The 19,425-nt window shown below is 40.7% G+C and overlaps 1 protein-coding gene across 2 annotated transcripts in view; it reads right to left on the bottom strand.

The window, feature by feature from the left end:
- Positions 1 to 19,425, bottom strand: part of FXYD6 (FXYD domain containing ion transport regulator 6) — a 115,578-nt gene that overhangs the window by 16,915 nt on the left and 79,238 nt on the right. For both annotated transcript variants that reach the window (XM_056542774.1, XM_056542775.1), the window contains exons 2-3: positions 9,877 to 9,930; positions 9,427 to 9,468 (exon numbers count right to left, since the gene is read on the bottom strand). In XM_056542774.1, the coding sequence (XP_056398749.1) occupies positions 9,427 to 9,468; positions 9,877 to 9,930 (96 nt within the window). The remainder of the gene's footprint in view (positions 1 to 9,426; positions 9,469 to 9,876; positions 9,931 to 19,425) is intronic.

Here is a 19,425-nt window from a genome sequence, read left to right as displayed (position 1 = left end):
TGTATGATCTAAACAGACTGGGAATTATGTAGACTACAACCTTTGGGATCTATCACTTTGTGACATAAGCTAAAAGGGGTACTCTGCTGGAAAACATTTTTTTTTTTAAATCAACTGGTGCCAGAAAGTAACACAGATTTGTAAATTACTGCTATTTAAAAATTGTCATCCCTTGAGTACTTATAAGCTGTTATATGCTCCACAGAAAGTTCTTTTATTTTTGAATTTCTTTTCTGTCTGACCACAGTGCTGTCCAGAGCAGGAGCAAATCCCCATAGCACACATATGCTGCTCTGGACAGTTCCTAAAATGGACAGAGGTGGCAGCAGAGAGCACTGTGGTCAGACAGAAAGGAAATTCAAAAAGAAAAGAACTTCCTCTGTAGTATGCAACAGCTGATAATTACTGGAAGGGTTAAGAATTTTAAATAAAAGTAATTTACCAATCTGTTTAACTTTCTGGCACCAGTTGATTAAAAATTTTTTTTTTTCCAGTGGAGTACATCTTTAACCCCTTAAGGACGCAGTGGATTTTCCGTTTTTGCACTTTCGTTTTTTCCTCCTCACCTCTTAGTAATTAGTATTAGGATTAGTAATAAAAAGCATAAAATATATAGAGTAACTGATATGCACTACTGCAATGGTAAGTAAATGGTAATATTCAGCATTAGGGTGGGTTCACACCACGATTTCGCTATACGGTTTCGGCATACGGTTTCATAAAAAAAAAGTATGCAACCGTACAGAAAACCGTGCCCATAGACTTCCCATTCAAAACTGTATGCACCATAATGTATACGTTTGTCTCCGTATTTCAAACCCTACGGTTTTTAACTTTTTTTTTCTGGACAGAAAATCGTAGCCTACCACGATTTTTATGTCCGGGTGAAAAACCGTATTAAACCGTATACCTTTTAGTTTTTTTTTACATGGGAGTCAATGGGAACAGTACAGAACCGTATGTGAGTACGGTTCCATTCGGTTTGCACCATACGGTTTTTGACTTTGCACAGTTTTTTTTCTTGGAATTTCAATCAAACAAGTGAAACTTTATTCATAATGGAGTGAAAAGTTAAAAACGTGTACGTTTTATTCTTAAAAAATTGATGCAACCGGACATCATTTTTCAAACCGTATACAGATAAAAAAATTTACATACGTTTTGTTACAGTTTAGTCAGGTTTTGAATAACGGTGTGTGGTTGATAATCACACACCGTTATGTACTGTGATACACCAAGCACCACATACACACTTCCACGCCCCCCCCCCCCCCCACACACACACACACCCTCCCCCCCGCCATATAATGCCATGCGGAAAACACGGGCATGGTACAAAAAAGTTGCGGTCTACTTGGTACAGGTTGCCATGTACAACGCTTTTGTACTATCCCAGTACGTTGGCAACACAGGGACATTGCTCCAGTACCAAGAAGAAGTCCTAAGGTTCCTGATCTTTGCTGACCGGGAAAGATCAGGCCGGACTTCCCAAGGGTCTGGAGTTATAGGTGCCAGGATCGTCCCAGGCCAACACTTTCCACGTGAGGTCCCCCACAGTGGAAAGAAGGGGCGATACCAGAAAAGATGCAGAGTGTGTTTCAGGAAGGGGATGCGGAAGGACACCACATATCAATGTGACACTTGCCCAGATAATCCGGGCCTCTGCATAGGCTGCTTCAGGGAGTATCACACTTCCATGGAGCCCTAAATTTTCCCCTTTCAGTTTAATTTTCCATAATTTGACCAATGTACCAAGTCCAGAGTACATTCCAAAATGTAACCCCCATAAATCACAAAATTGCCCAAAAAAAACCTGAAAAAAAAAAAAAAAACCTGATAAGACCTCTGGGGGTGTTTTTTCAAAAATGGGTCATAGGTCACTGAGTCACTATCATCAGGGACTTTTTTATGTTGCCTCAAACGAGCAGCGCTCTCTCTCTCCACCTGAGCGGGTGTGCATTTGAGGCAACAGGTTAGGGACGGCCACACACATCACATTCCCAGAATGATGATTCAGAGCATACGGTTAGGGGCGGGCATATTTTTTTTTAGTTTTGGGTATGCTCTGGGTCATCATTCTGGGAACATATCCTATTTTATTATGTTTTCTAATTTTCTGGCCCACTGTACTCCACATTACGGGCCTCTGAACCCCCCCTGTCTACCCCAGTTACGTCCCGTTGTCCCCCATAGTGTTCCCCTATTTTAGGGCTCAGTGCTCGCCCCATTAACGCTCCTTGAGGGGGGGTCCCACATCCTGGCTCCATATCAAGCTCAAGGTCCCTGACTGCGCTTCCACTCAAGCAAGACCTGCTGTGCCCCCGCCAAGCCAAAATCATCAAAAAATAAGGTATGTCATTACTCTAAAGAAATGTATTTACAAATTGTGTGTGTGTGTGTGTGTGTGTGTGTGTGGGGGGGGGGGGGGGGTCTTTTCTCCTATTAACCCTTGTAAAAATGTAAAATTTGGGGGGTATTAAGGCTTACTTTACCCCTTGTTACGTTCCTCAAGGGGTCTAGTTTCCAAAATGGTATGCCATGGGTTTATTTATTTTTTTTGCTGTCCTGGCACCATAGTGGCTTCCTAAATGTGACACGTCCCCCCCAATTTCAGCAAAGTTTGCAAATGTGACTCCTTCTCTTCTGAGCATTGTGGCACCCCTGCAGTGCACCTCCATACTCAGAAGAGATGGGGTTAAAAAAGTCCTGAAACCCCAGTGGGGTATTAAGGCTCACTTTATTCCTTGTTACATTCCTCAAGGGGTCTAGTTTCCAGAATGGTATGCCATGTGTTTTTTTTTTTTTTTGCTGTCCTGGCACCATAGGGGCTTCCTAAATGCAACATGCCCCCTGAGCAAAATTTGTTCTCAAAAAGCCAAATATGACTCCTTCTCTTCTGAGCATTGTAGTTCGCCTGCAGTGCGCTTCAGGTCAACTTATGGGGTACCTCCATACTCAGAAGAGATGGCGTTACACATTTTGGGGGTCTTTTCTGCTATTAACCCTTGCAAAAATGTGAAATTTTGGGGGAAACACACATTTTAGTGAAAAAAATAAATTCTTTACATATGCAAAAGTCGTGAAACACCTGTGGGGTATTAAGGCTCACTTAATTCCTTGTTACGTTCCTCAAGGGGTCTAGTTTCCAAAATGGTATGGCATGTGTTTTTTTCTTGCTGTTCTGGCACCATAGGGGCTTCCTAAATGCAACATGCCCCCCAAAAACCATTTCAGAAAAACATACTCTCCAAAATCCCCTTGTCGCTCCTTTGTTTCTGAGCCCTCTACTGCGCCCGCCGAACACTTTACATAGACATATGAGGTATGTGCTTACTCGTGAGAAATTGGGCTACAAATATACATATACATTTTCTCCTTTTACCCCTTGTAAAAATTCTAAAATTGGGTCTACAAGAACATGCGAGTGTAAAAAATGAAGATTGTGTATTTTTTCCTTCACTTTGCTGCTATTCCTGTGAAACACCTAAAGGGTTAAAATGCTGACTGAATGTCATTTTGAATACTTTGGGGGTGCAGTTTTTATAATAGGGTCTTTTATGGGGTATTTGTAATATGAAGACCCTTCAAATCCACTTCAAACCTGAACTGGTCCCTGAAAAATAGTGAGTTTGAAAATTTTGTGAAAAATTGGAAAATTGCTGCTGAACTTTGAAGCCCTCTGGTGTCTTCCAAAAGTAAAAACACGTCAATTTTATGATGCCAACATAAAGTAGACATATTGGAAATGTAAATAAAAAAAATGTATTTGGAATATCCATTTTCCTTACAAACAGAGAGCTTCAAAGTTAGAAAAATGCTAAATTTTCAAATTTTTCATCAAATTTGGGGATTTTTCAACCACAATCTCGGAATCAGAATGATAACTAAAAGCATTCCAGAGTTAATGTTTAAAGTGACAGTGGTAAGATGTTAAAAAAATGGCCAGGTGCTAAGGTATAAAATGGCTGGGTCCTTAAGGGGTTAAACTCAAGCGGTAAAATGACAAACGCTAGCACTGTAGCTCACTTGGTCTACCACTAAAACATATACTAACAGGCCTTGTATGTTTGAATTGACCCCTCCTGCCATAGATGTCTACATTGAAGATGTGTAACTTTACAGTTCAGCCTAAGAATATACCATGATTTTCAGCATTTCCCGGAAATTACATTGGTAGTGACTTCATTATAGAATGTGAGCTTGTATAATTCTTAGAGATGAGATCCTTGCCTCAGATTTCTTTTGTCTGTTATTTACTTGCGTTCTCCAGGAACCCTTTTATTGTATAAAATTGAGCTGTAAATACTTTTACTCCTAAAATAGCCTAAAATACATCTACTCTAGTATTTACTATGTGTTCATACATGTCCTGTTATTACTGTCACTGATAATAATAAATGGAATTATTTATGTATTATAATCATATAACATCATCAATACTGTATAGTATTTTCTTTTAGTTTATATGTTAGTAATATTTGTATGATTGGATATATTTTCTTCCTTACATTTGGAACAATACCAGGTTGCAATGTTTATTCTTGGGGATAATATTTACCTGAATCTTTGTCATGTATACAGTACCTAAAGTGCTAATAGAGCAGTGTAAAATAGCTGTAACTGTAAGTTGTGAACTTTGAGAATATCATTGTTTACAAAGAATGAAAACAAAACCAGGAATGCTCCAAAGGGAAACATTGTAACAGTTTGTAAGGTTGCAAAAAGACTTCAACCTAGAGACACAATATTATGCAGTGGTATTAATATTATGGTTGATGGGCCATAATATCAAGCCATGGTATTAATATTACAGCTTCTGGGACCCAATAATTTAATGGGTCATGGATCTCTATATTAGAAGGCTGTATTAATATTATGGCAAATGGGCCATATTAGGTGTGGTATTAAAGTTATGCAATGTCCGATACTAAAAAATTATCTGTTTTACATCCCACAGTAAAATAATTCAAGATCCCTTACATAGAGGTGGCTCTATTCATTGATATAGCCCCTACATACACATCTATGTTACTTTTAGGGGTGTCTAATGTGAGAAATAGTTTATACAGCTATTCTGGGATATGGCTATGTACGCTGCTTTTGCACAGTTTTTAGGGTGTAATAGAAAAACCTTCCTGTACCTCTTTGTCACTACTTTGTGAAATGTGTGGCTCATGTACAGAAAAATGTGCTTCTGCTGGAAAACTCTGTTTATACAGCTTGATTTGGATATGTTTCTTTTCCTTACATTTGGAACAATACCTGGTTGTGCTGTATATTATTGGGTGCAATATTTTCCTAAATCTTTGTCATGTTTATCTTTGTCATCTGTTTAGTCCCTAAAGTGCTTATAGAGCGGTGTAAAATAATTGTAACTCTAAGTTGTGAAGTTTGAGAATATCATGGATTACAAAGATGGAAAACAAAACCTAGAATGCTCCAAAGGGAAACATTGTAACAGTTTTTAAGGTTGAAAAAAAACTTCAACCTAGAGACACAATATTAGGCAGTGATATTAATATTATGGTTGATGGAACATAATATCAGTCTGCGGTATTAATATTATAGCTCCTGGGACCCAATATTAGGCAGTGTTATTAATTTTATGGGTCATGGAACGCTACATTAGAAGGCGGTATTAATATTATGGCTGCTGAAACATATTAGGTGGTGGTATTCATGTTATAGATCATGGAATGCTATATTAGAAGGAGGTATTAATATTATGGCTGCTGAAACATATTAGGTGGTGGTATTCATGTTATGGGTCATGGAATGCTATATTAGAAGGCGGTATTAATATTATGGCTGCTGAAACATATTAGGTGGTGGTATTCATGTTATGGGTCATGGAATGCTATATTAGAAGGCGGTATTAATATTATGGCTGCTGAAACATATTAGGTGGTGGTATTCATGTTATGGGTCATGGACTGCTATATAAGAAGGAGGTATTAATATTATGGCTGCTGAAACATTTTAGGAAGACATGTCGGAACATGTTTACATAGTACTATAAACAGTCACAGCCATTTAGGAGATTATGGCCGTGACTGTGGGAGAAAGGGGGGCAAAGTTATGCAGGGAGGTGGGGGCGTGACATGATGTCACAAAGGGGGCGTGACCTAGCGAGGCACTGTTAGAAAAGGGGCATGGCACCTGTCACTTTACTTATGGTGGGCGATTTGACGAGAAGTATCAGGGGGCAGGGCACCTGTCACTTCACTTCCGGTGGGCGGTTTGACGTGAAGTATCCCCCCCTTTCACTACTATTGCATTTATCTGGTACTTATGTTGCTTTTGAATACTCCTGATCAGTACTGTGTTGTGGGACCAATGCTTTACTATTATATAGTTATTGTATGCTGGTATTATTCATTCTCAATATGTTAGGATTATTTTTTCTCCGTATGGTAGAATTATTTAGTCGCAACAAAGAAGAAGAGAAATAATCGGCAACTCACCGCGGCCAGCTGGCCGCGGTGAGTTGCCGATTATTTCTCTTCTTCTTTGTTGTGATTCCATGCACTATCGCTAGTCAGAGCACCACCTCCAGCAATCTATAGTCCTGGTCTGCCGTGTCATCACCGTTCTGCACCTGAAGGGATAGTAGTGCCGTGCTGTCTGTCTATGAACTGTGTCTAGAATTATTTAGTCACTATGTTGTGGTAATATTTGTCCATGGTGTAGAGGTATTATTTGGTCATTATGGTAATTTTTTTGTCTTTGTCCAGCATGTACTTTGGTTTCTATATTCCTGTATGGAAGTGCCCCCTCAAGTTGCAGTATTAATTAATCAATTAAAGAATGACTACTGTGACTTGAAAACAGCGTAACCTGTAACTCTACGGAAAACTAGTAATTGGATCTAAAACCTTTAAAATGTCATCACAATGTGAGAGAAAAATGATCTCTTAATGATCACATATAACAAGTCCTCACATATAAAGTCAGAAACAGCTGCTGGGGAAATTCTTTTCTATTCTTAGGACAAGGATAGGATTCTGCACATTACAAACAGTGAGAGAATGTACCAGTAGTGTACTAGGTAAGAGAGATGAAAGGATGCACTCACCCGCGGTAGTTAATAGCAGAATACTTTATTCAGATACGGTTAAAATGTAGAGCGGGTAGACGCAGAGGAGTGACCTTGCAGCGACAGGATGTTTCCTGCCCTCTAAGCGCATTTCCTCGGGCTGCCAATCGGCAGCCCGAGGAAGTGCGCTTAGAGTGCAGGAAACAGCCTGTCACTGCAAGGTCACTCCTCTGCGTCTACCCGCTCTACATTTTCACTGTATCTGAATAAAGTATTCTGCTATCAAGTACCGCGGGTGACTGCATCCTTTCATCTCTCTTACCTACCGTTAAAGGGGTACTCCGGTGGAAAACTTTTTTTTTTTTACATCAATTTCTTTTAAAAAATCTTAATCCTTCCAGTACTTATTAGCTGCCGAATACTACAGAGGAAATTATTTTCTATTTGGAACACAGGGCTCTCTGCTGACATCATGAGCACAGTGCTCTCAGTTGACATCTCTGTCCATTTTAGGAACTGACCAGAGCAGCATATGTTCTCTATGGGGATTTTCTCCTATGCTGGACAGTTCCTAAAATGGACAGAGGTGTCAGCAAACAGCACTGTGGTCATGATGTCAGCAGAGAGCTCTGTGTTCCAAATGGAAATAATTTCCTCTGTAGTATTCAGTAGCTAATAAGTGCTGGAAAGATTTTTTAATTGAAGTAATTTACAAATCTGTTTAACTTTTTGGCACCAGTAGATAATAAAAAAAAAAAAGTTTTCTACCGGAGTACCCCTTTAAATTGGTACAATACACCAGTGTTTCCCAAGTACGGTCCTCAAGTACCCCCAACAGGTCATGATTTGAGGATATCCTAAACAGAAAACACTTGTGGTGATGCCTAATGCACTACTGATCACTGGGATTTTATGGCCATAAAAAATGTTGTTGGTCCGCGACATATCTCCACGTGTAAACAGGAGATGTGCAAATGACAATACAGTGACCCCTCGACCTACGATGGCCCCGACATACGATAATTTCAACATGCGATGGTCTCTCAGAGGCCATCGCATGTTGAAGGCAGCATCAACATACGATGCCTTTGTATGTCGGGGCCATCGCATAAACGGCTATCCGGCAGCGCAGACTGCTTCAGCTGCCACCGGATAGCCGTTTACGGTGCCCCGTGTGCTCTGGTAACGATCACTTACCTGTCCTCGGGGCTTCGGCGCGTCCTCTTCGGGATCCCCTGCATCGTCGGCGCTCTCCATCGTCGTCATCACGTCGCTGCACACGCTGTCCCGTCATCCAATAGGAGCGGCGTGCGTAGCGATGTGATGGTGGCGACAGAGAGCGAGGATGCCGGGGAAGCAGAGGCCTTGCCGGAGCGTAGGGGACACCTCGGGAATGCGGCAACAGAGATGGACGGCAACATCCAGGGCAGCGGTGACGAGCTGTGATGGTCCGGAGCGGCGGGGACAGGTGAGTACAACTTCCTCTAACAGTGGTCGTCAACCTGCGGACTTCCAGATGTTGCAAAACTACAACTCCCAGCATACCCGGACAGCCAACGGCTGTCCGGGCATGCTGGGTGTTGTAGTTTTGCAACATCTGGAGGTCCGCAGGTTGTAGACCACTGTCCTATACTTTACATTGCACGGATCCCTCAACATGCGATGGTTTCAACAAACGATGGTCCGTTTGGAGCGGATTACCATCATATGTTGAGGGACCACTGTACTGCAAGTGAAGGGCTGCAGTGACAATATTACCCTGGTGCTCAATCACTATGACCATGTAAAAACCTCATTAAGCAATCTGCTAGATAGGTGCTCGTATCAGACATGGGTCTGCCCATATAAAAGGACCCTAATTCCTAAGGATTGTGGGGGACATGTATGAAAGATTTTACCCCTGCTTTGTGTGTATTTTTTTGCGCAAGTATAAGCCATCTTGGACTTAACGTAGCAAGATGCTCTAAATCATTGATTCTATTTTCCAAAGAGTGGATTGAGGAGATTACTATATTTACCCGCAATTTATGAAGCTCATTGCACTTGATTGATAAATTTAGCGCTTCTGCACATAATTTAGAATTCGGGAAAAGGGGTAAAATGCTTCTACCATACACAAATAATGATACATGTTCCCCTGTATGTATATTAGACAGTGCAGAACTCTTGGAATAAATTTAATTTGGCAGATTGTATTTGGAATATTTTTGTATGAGTATGTATGAGTGTCCCCAGTATACCTTACTGGACACAGACAGGACAACTTAAACGACTAACAAATCCGCATTAGCATAGTTGCATATATATTTTTGGATCACACTATTAGATTTTGGAGAATTTCCTCTGAAATGACCTTACAAAGTGTTTACATTGACACCTGGTTACCTTACCATAGTGAAATGGATCTGTTTCCTTTTTTTCTTCACTGGCACCTGCATGAATAAACAAGATAATTCACCATTACAAAATATAGATTATTGGCATATTTAGAAGTAAGTCTGGTCTCTACAGTCGCTACATACATTTACACTTATTTCTACTGTGTGCCAGCTAAATCCAGACACAAGAGAACCATGATGTTTACTGTTACAATATATAATGAAGGAACGGATACGACAGTAGTAGTATATGTCTGTCCTGTATATATTATGCATCTTACTATAGTTTATATATGTAGACAGGAGGAGGGCATGCCCATTGGCTGAATGTCATCAATGAGTATGGCCCCTGCAAGCCATATGACATTTCATTATTCCAACTTTGGTTTTCAGTAGACAAACCCTCATATGCTAGGTACCAGGATACATTAAACAGTGAAGTAAAGAAATGGTTGTTCTTACCTAGAATTGGTACCAAGACCGAACAAAGGAAAATCAAAGCCGTCTCCATGAGCCCTGGAAGAATCAATAGGATGTTGGTGAGAAGAAGGATGACTCAATGGATGTCAGTGTATACATATATAGCTCTGTATGCTATGATACAAAAATTATGCAAATGGTAATAATATTAATAATACTACAATACTGTCGGCAGACATGAATGGAGGGGGCATGATGTGACATTACGATGGGGCGTGGCCGAAATGTCACGATCACGGCCTCTGGCTCTGAGCGTTCTGAACAAAATGTTTAGAGAGCTGGAGCACAGGAGCATCATTTTAAGGAGTGGGGATGAAGCAATAGGGCTTCAGGTGCAGAGGGCTGACGGGAAGAAGCCAGTACAGAAAGAGCAGTGAGAAGGGTTGCCTGCCCTCCGGTCTAAAATATGTAATTTCCCAGGTAGGTGGGGTAGTGGTTGTAGGGGTCTTCTGAACAAGAGGGAGATAAAAGCACTTTAGGAAATAATGGTAAGTTCTAAAATTGGTTAAGAAGGGATAAAGACCCCTCACTTGGGTAAAGTCATTTGGAGCTTGGATGGTACCCAATTATGTGTGCAAAGTCCCAAAAAAAAGGTTTAGTCTCTGAAGGTGGTAAGAGACTAGACAAAATAAACTTGCCTTCAAGTCCCTCTCCTGCTGAACGAACACTAAGGGACACTAAAAGGATTTTTTTTTGTTGTAAGGTTTTACTAATGTTTATAATGGCAAGGCTAGGTTTCCACACAGTTTTTTTCTGGCATTGTTTGGTAATCTGCCACTGCGGGTTTTAAGCCACAGTCAGAAAGGGATCCAGCAGGAAGTAGATGTATAAGTCCTTCCTTTATATTTCCCATTCCTTTGAATCCTTTTGGCTTCAGCTCAAAAACTGTAGTAGCAATTATCCAGCAAAGGCCAGAAAAAAAGTGTGGAAACCAAGCCTAACAGTTATTTATTAAGGCTGTATTCTACCTATCATATGTAGACACCAGGTTTTAGGAATCACGTATCCCATACTGGCCCAGCTGGGTGAGATATGGAAATTTCAGGAGAGAGTTACATCTCTGACAAGACTTAGCTTGCTAGAGACTTTTGGTAAGTGCTATTTACAGGCCTGGATTTGTATGGAATAACTAACAGTTTGGTAGTGGGGCTGAGATACATAACTTGTAGCTTCTGGGCCCTGAGGCAAAATTTGCAATAGGACCCCATGTGCCAGTTATAATACTTGTCTGTTATGGGGCAGATGTGCTTTGGGGCCCCCATAGGCACTGCTACCTCTGCACCCCCTATAGCCACGCCCCTGGTGGGGCTGTTGTTCCCTTACCGGCCAGTCCAGGCTTTCAGTTTGGGCCAAATCAGCACGTGTTCTGAAGGCTGGTCATTACTGGGTTTGCAAAAAATTTTTATAAAAAAAGGATGTAACTCAAAGGGAAACCTGACCCTCTCAGTTTGTGACATAACACTTTTATTAGCCCAAATATATAGTGAGGGTAATCTAAAATGATTAGTTAGTGCTGGACAAGCACATGTTTTTTTATGCCAGTATGAATATGGCTGCATTATTGTCTTTAAAAATAAAAAGAAGGAGAAACCCTGTGTGGTGTCCTGGTACTGGACCTGGTCCCATACTTTAGTCGTGGGTCCCCATAGTCAGAGTTCCTCCATGCTGATAGGGCTCTCTTGGTGGATTAACCTCTAGTCGCCTCCTAATGTAATTAAAACTGTATATATTTAATATATTTTATTATAGTGTAATTAATGTACAAGACCTTAGGTCATGTGATATTTAATAATTGTGTTATGCTAAGGTTAAGGACCTTTTGAGTCATGTGATAGGTCATGTGATGTACCATAATGCTTTGTACTAGGACTGACAGGTTTGGGGAACCAATAAGCTTTGATCCTGCCCCTTCTGTATATAAGGGCGCTGTATCCAATAATCTCTCTCTTAGTTCCGGACTACCAGACTGAGCAGATCTGTTATCGCAGTGACAAGACAATCTAGGCCTGAAGCCTTCCACTTCAGCCGCATGCTAAACCGTGAGTTAATCCAACTCCATCCTTCCAAATCCTACGTGACTACCGAACCTAAACATACCCCTAAATTCAGTGGAACAGCGTACAAAAGGAATCAAAGCTTATTTCCTACAAAGTCCCAGCCAACCTGTGAGGAGCCTAAATCCCAGTCCTCTTGTAAAGACTGTTGTTAATTGCATCCTGCATAAAATCTGCAGTAAAGTTATTTCAAGTTTATTACAATTCCGGCTGTGGACAATCCTTTATTCCTCCCTATCGCTCTTGGGACAGGTGATGGTAGGACATATATAGCTAGAGGAAGCCCTCACCCTGGCGTTACGACAATCAAGCGTTAAAACTATACCAAGCAACACCCCTGTTCAACCCTACACCCCCAAGCTACCACACCTGCATTTGGACTGTCACTGTTTTAAACTGTTTACTGCCATTTACCCATCTCTCCTGAGCTAAGCTCCCACAATTTACAGATTAAGTTACTTAATAAAAGTGGATCCGCTGTGGCCTTTGCACCATATTAGGGTTTAGGTGCAGTAGAGCAGATCTATATGATCCCCTACTCATGTCTATCTCTAGTTTAATAGAGAACTGTAGGTAAATCTATTGCGTTATCTTTATAATAACACTACAGACATAAACAGTATTGCGTGCCACAGTGTGACGTGTTCCTTGTGGGGGGCTGTATGTCACAGTACAGTACTTATAGAGAAAACATGGTCTGATATATGCTGGTTGATGGAGCATGCTAACATATTTTGTTGCAGGCCTCAAATAATAAAAATACAGTCATTTTATATGGTGGAACGCATCGCCATAGGCTAATGACATGTATTACCACAGTAACTGGGATGTGTTTGACACAGATTTCAAGTACAGCTAATGGGAAATCTATGCAGCAAGCAAGAATGACGTGACAGGGCGAGATCTACTATATCGATACAAATCCTGCAAACTGTGATGGTATTCAGTGTGTTCTGCAGTGTGGATGAGACAGAAAGAAGAAAACATTTCTCCCGATCACAAACATATAAATAAAAACTGTCTTATTTGCCCATAACAACCAATGACAACCCATCTTTTATAACTTAACAAGCTCTGTTAATATGAAGGATGAGCTGTGATTGGTTTATCCTCTTCATTATATACCATTGGTTGTGAGACTTATGATTCCTTAGGTTTGTGTCTTCCATTGAAGGGGTACTCTGGTGGAAAACGTTTTTTTAAATCAACTGGCGCCAGAAAGTTAAACAGATTTGTAAATAATTTCTATTAAAAAATCTTAATCCTTACAGTACTTATTAGCTGCTGAATACTACAGAGGAAATTATTTTCTTTTTGGAACACAGTGCTCTCTGCTGACATCACGAGCACAGTGCTCTCTGCTGACATCTCTGTCCATTTTAGGAACTGTCCAGAGCAGCATATGTTTTCTATGGGGATTTTCTCCTACTCTGGACAGTTTTTAAAATGGACAGAGATGTCAGCAGAGAGCACTGTGCTTGTGATTCAGTGGAGAGCTCTGTGTTCCAAAAAGAAAAGAATTTCCTAAGTACTGGAAGGATTAAGATTTTTTAATAGAAGTAATTTACAAATCTGTTTAACTTTCTGGCACCAGTTGATTTAAAAAAATAAAATAAAAAAAAGTTTCCCACCGGAGTACCCCTTCAAGGCTCCTCACCAGCAGGGACGTGCACAGATATTTTGGGGGGGCACGGGCTCAAGTAGAAATATGGGCACTTCTCATTATAAAAAACCTTACATATGTTAATACAACACAATTCCTGAGATAAAGGACCTCTGACAGTCATCTCAGCTGGAGTGATCAGACCCCATCACTCCACGGAGGTCCCAATCAGTGAGGGCATCATAAGACAGGTGCATTAAAAGAGCAGGGGCTCAAGCCCCCTTTAGAGAGCCCCCGTATAGGACAGTATGGGAGAGGAGGGGGCACATGACAGGGGGGGTATGAGGAGCAAGTAGGGGTTAACTATAGGTCAGTGAGGAGAGCGGGAAAATGGGGTGGGAGGAGATAGGAAGGTGATAAAAGGGGACAGGAACCGGAAAGAGGGTCAGTCACTGGTCAGCAGGGAAAGTTGTCCCGCCCGCCTTTTATTGTGTTTTTTGGGGGGGCATTGGTGGTTGTCGCAGCGGCTGGAATGGAAAGGGGGGACTTGGAGGCATGGCTGGGAAAACGGTGGCAGTGGGCGGTTATACCGGCCCTGGTGGAGCTGGGATGGAACTCAGCTAGTCGTGGCAGTAGATATCCTTCGAAGGTGGGGCCCTTGGGTCAGGGGGTGAGGTGACTAAGGGCTCAGTAGGAGAGGAATATGAGTTGGTTGCCTTCAGGTCCCCCCTTCTGCTGGGGGTTGGTTTATCTCAGGGGTTAAAATGTTTGTTGCACTTGACAGGATTATTAGGGGTTATGTTGTTACCCCTGTGTTTTGTATGGTATGTATATTTATATATGAATATTTATATATTTTGTTGGTTAAAAAATATGTTAATAAAATGGTCCGCTGTGGCCTTTGCTACCACAATATTGGAGTTGTGTCTTGGTTAAGGGGGAAGGTGGGGTAGTAGGCCTGCGGATCTATACGATCCCCTAGTCATGGGTCTATGTGTGCACGTCCCTGATCACCAGTTCCAATGTAAGAAATCACTGTTTAATGTGGAGCTATGCCTTTTGTAGCCCGAGCATGCTGAATAATGTATATATTTTTTAATATGCCATATATTTCTACCACTATTACATTCGATTTCTCATTAAATAGCGCTAGATCATTTTAGTTTTCGGGTCATCTACTGCCTTGTCAGGGATGGTTGCCTTGAATCATAGCCTGGATATCTCACTGCAGAGTCCTGCAGATCCCAAGTAGTGGGAAGAGGTGCGGGGAGGAGGCGTGCTCTGCTCTTATCCCTGACTCAGGACATCATACGGATATGGTACAGAGGAAGCAATGGCATACAGCAGTCAAGACTCAGGTCCAGATACTTTACATGGATGGCTTCCCAGGTCAGTAAGAGATCATCTCCACTCCATACTGATCTGCATTGTCATTCTCTATAAAGTCTTCTCCCATTCTGCAATCCTTGCTCTCAGACAATGCCTTCCCCTTACAGTCGCCCAGTGTAAATCTCTATTCTGCTCTTAGTTTAACCTTCACTTTATGATTTTTTTTTATTTATTCCCAATCTCATTTGACTGCTCTGTGTATAAATCTTCTCCATCTGCATACATCTCTTCATCTGCATGCAGCATGCACAGCAAATGGCTGAAGGGCTATTCTACCCGCAGGGAAATAAAGTATATGTGTTATCACAGAGGTCTGCAAACTGCGGCCCTCCAGATGTTGCAAAACTACAACTCCCAGCATGCCCGGACAGCCGTTGGCTGTCCGGGCATGCTGGGAGTCGTAGTTTTGCAACATCTGGAGGGCCGCAGTTTGAAGACCACTTTGTTATGACATTAATGCCGTTACATGACTAGTGAGGTTCCGTTTTTCAGGGGTATAAATATTGGGGGTGCAGAGATTGTCATTGCTCCCGCGTCCTGGTGATTAAAGAGTGGACGCGGGTGGAAAACCTTTTTTTTTTTAAATCAACTGGTGCCAGAAAATTAAACAGATTTGTAATTTACTTCTATTAAAAAATCTTAATCCTTCCAGTACTTGTTAGATGCTGAATACTACAGAGGAAATTCTTTTCTTTTTGGAACACAGAGCTCTCTGCTGACATCACGACCACAGGGCTCTCTGCTGACATCTCTGTCCATTTTAAGAACTGTCCAGAGTAGGAGAAAATCCCCATAGCAAACATATTAATACCTGGTACACATATTACTTATATGTCAAGTAAAAATATATTATAGTTAAATTAACCCTTACCTACACCCTTATATAAAAGACGGGTTTTTGTTTTAACCTCTTAAGGACCAAGGGCGTACAGGTACGCCCTTGGTCCTGCTCTCCTGATATAACGCGGGGTTACACAGTAACCCCGCGTCATATCGCGGCGGGCCCGGCGTCATAGTGAAGCCGCACGGCTAACAGTGAAACCGAAAGTGGCCGGCTAGCTCAGTCGGGCTGTTCGGGATAGCCGCGGCTAATCGCGGCATCCCGAACAGCTGACAGGACAGCGGGAGGGCCCCTACCTGCCTCCTCGCTGTCCGATCGCCGAATGACTGCTCAGTGCCTGAGATCCAGGCCTGAGCAGTCATGCGGCAGAATCGTCGATCACTGGTTTCTTATGAGAAACCAGTGATCAACATAGAAGATCAGTGTGTGCAGTCTTATAGGTCCCTATGGGAGCTATAACACTGCAAAAAAAAAGTGAAAAAAAAAAGTGAATAAAGATCATTTAACTCCTCCCCTATTAAAAGTTTGAATCACCCCCTTTTCCAATAAAAAAAAAACACAGTGTAAATAAAAATAAAAATAAACATATATGGTATCGACGGGTGCGGAAATGTCTGAATTATAAAAATATATCATTAATTAAACCGCTTGGTCAATGTCGTGCGCACAAAAAAATTCAATAAGTCCTAACAATGCAAAAATGGTACCGTTAAAAACTTCAGGTGACGGCGCAAAAAATTAGCCCTCGTACCGCCCCATACACGGAAAAATAAAAAAGTTATAGGGGTCAGAAGATGACAATTTTAAACGTATTAATTTTCCTGCATGTAGTTATGATTTTTTCCAGAAGTCCGACAAAATCAAACCTATATAAGTAGGGTATCATTTTAATTGTATGGACCTACAGAATAAAGATAAGGTGTCATTTTTACTGAAAAATGTACTACGTAGAAACGGAAGCCCCCAAAAGTTACAAAACTGCGTTTTTTTTTTCAATTTTGTCATACAATGATTTTTTTTCCATTTCACCGTAGATTTTTGGGCAAAATGACTGACGTCATTACCAAGTAGAATTGGTGGCGCAAAAAATAAGCCATCATATGGATTTTTAGGTGCAAAATTGAAAGAGTTATGATTTTTTAAAGGCAAGGAGCAAAAAACGAAAATGCAAAAACGGAAAAAACCCCGGTCGTTAAGGGGGTACTCCGGTGGAAAACATTTTTTTTTTTTTATCAACTGGTGCCAGAAAGTTAAACAGATTTGTAAATTATTTCTATTAAAAAATCTTAATCCTTCCAGTACTTATTAGTCTGCTGAAAACTACAGAGGAAATGGTTTTCTTTTTGGAACACAGTGCTCTCTGCTGAATCACGAGCACAGTGCTCTCTGCTGACATCTCTGTCCATTTTAGGAACTGTCCAGAGCAGCATATGTTTGCTATGGTGATTTTCTCCTGCTCTGGACAGTTCCTAAAATGGACAGAGATGTCAGCAGAGAGCACTGTGGTCATGATGTCAGCAGAGAGCACTGTGTTCCAAAAAGAAAACCATTTCCTCTGTAGTATTCAGCAGCTAATAAGTACTGGAAGGATTAAGATTTTTTTAGTATAAGTAATTTACAAATCTGTTTAACTTTCTGGCACCAGTTGATTTAAAAAAAAAAAAAAGTTTTCCTTGGTAGTACCCCTTTAAACCCAACCATTTAAACTAACTCTTAAGGGGACAGATTTTCTATCAAGGCCTAGAAACGCTACTTTACTCCACTTATTCTTGCATACTCATGCAATACGTTTGGCTTTCCTGGTACCTACTTTGTTTTACAGTTACAAAAAAAAAAAAAAAAGTTAAAATAGGATTCTCCTATGCTGGGACCTTCACTTAGTTTAGGATAATGTGAAGGTCCCAGAAAAGTTACTTGCAAATTTAATCCCCTGCATAACAGAGAACGTTAGAACTCTATGGCTTGGACTTACTTATTATAGTTTTCGAACAGTAATATATGAATATTAAGAATTTGCATTCTTAAAAAAAGTCTTCATTCTTATTATTTCTAATGTTTTAGAAATTGTTTTAGAAATTGAAGCTATTAAATAAATAGAACATGAAATAGAAATCATATGTCTTCAGAATATTACATTTTTGGGGCCTCCCTTCGGGTGCAGTCCACTGAATGCAAGCTCTGGTTATAGATGTCTCCGTGAAGGTCATTGTCCCTGAGGCTATCACAATGTGTTGGTGGGCAGAGCAACGTCAGACAATGCCATTCACAAATCCATAGTGTGAATTCCCAATTGAAGAACAGAACTGGGCTAATAAACTATAGAAACATTTGTCGGCAGATAAGAACCATTTGGCCCATCTAGTCTGCCCAATAACCTGAATCCTATGAATAGTCCCTGGCCCTATCTTATATGAAGGATAGCCTTATGCCTATCTCTATCTTATATGAAGGATAGCCTTATGCCTATCTCTATCTTATATGAAGGATAGCCTTATACCTATCCCTATCTTATATGAAGGATAGCCTTATACCTATCCCTATCTTATATGAAGGATAGCCTTATACCTATCTCTATCTTATATGAAGGATAGCATTATACCTATCTCTATCTTATATGAAGGATAGCCTTATGCCTATGTCTATCTTATATGAAGGATAGTCTTATACCTATCTCTATCTTATATGAAGGATAGCCTTATGCCTATCTCTATCTTATATGAAGGATAGCCTTATACCTATCCCTATCTTATATGAAGGATAGTCTTATACCTATCTCTATCTTATATGAAGGATAGCCTTATGCCTATGTCTATCTTATATGAAGGATAGCCTTATGCTTATCCCATGCATGCTTAAACTCCTTCACTGTATTTGCAGCGACCACTTCTGCAGGAAGGCTATTTCATGCATCCACTACTCTCTCAGTAAAGTAATACTTCCTGATATTACTGCAGAAACATTTGCCCCTCTAATATAAAACTATGTCCTCTTGTGGTAGTTTTTCTTCTTTTAAATCTCCTCTCCTCCTTTACCATGGTGATTCCCTTCATGTGTATACAATTTTTATCATATCCCCTCTGTCTCGTCTTTTTTCCAAGCTGTACATGTTAAGATCCTTTAACCTTCCCTGGTACGTTTTTATCCTGCAGTACATGTACTAGTTTAGTAGCTGTTCTCTGAACTCTCTCTAGAGTATCTATATCCTTTTAGAGATACGGCCTCCAGTACTGCGCACTATACTCCAAGTGAGGTCTCACCAGTGTTCTGTATAGCAGCATGAGCACTTCTCTCTTTCTACTGCTTATACCTCTCCCTATACAACCAAGCATTCTGCTAGCATTTTCACCTGCTCTATGACATCATCTGCTTATCTTTAATTCTTTTTGAATAATGAACTCTACATTACTTTCATCAGATACTATATCAGATCAGAAATAGAACAACAGAGCAAATTTTTTTCCCATAAACAGCTCCACATCTGTTCCCAGGTTGTGTGAGGTATTACAATTTGCCTCCATTTACTTTAATGGAACTGAGCTACAGAACCATGCCCAACCTTGAGACAGACAGGGAGCCGTTCTTGTAAGAAATTGGCTCTGTTTTTCTGGATAACCCCTTTAAATGTCAGTTGCCTGATTGACCAT

The sequence above is a fragment of the Hyla sarda genome, chromosome 10, assembly GCF_029499605.1.
Source record: "Hyla sarda isolate aHylSar1 chromosome 10, aHylSar1.hap1, whole genome shotgun sequence".
Taxonomy (NCBI): domain Eukaryota; kingdom Metazoa; phylum Chordata; class Amphibia; order Anura; family Hylidae; genus Hyla; species Hyla sarda.
Note: the sequence above shows the minus strand (reverse complement) of the source record. Positions and strands in the feature narration are given on the sequence as shown.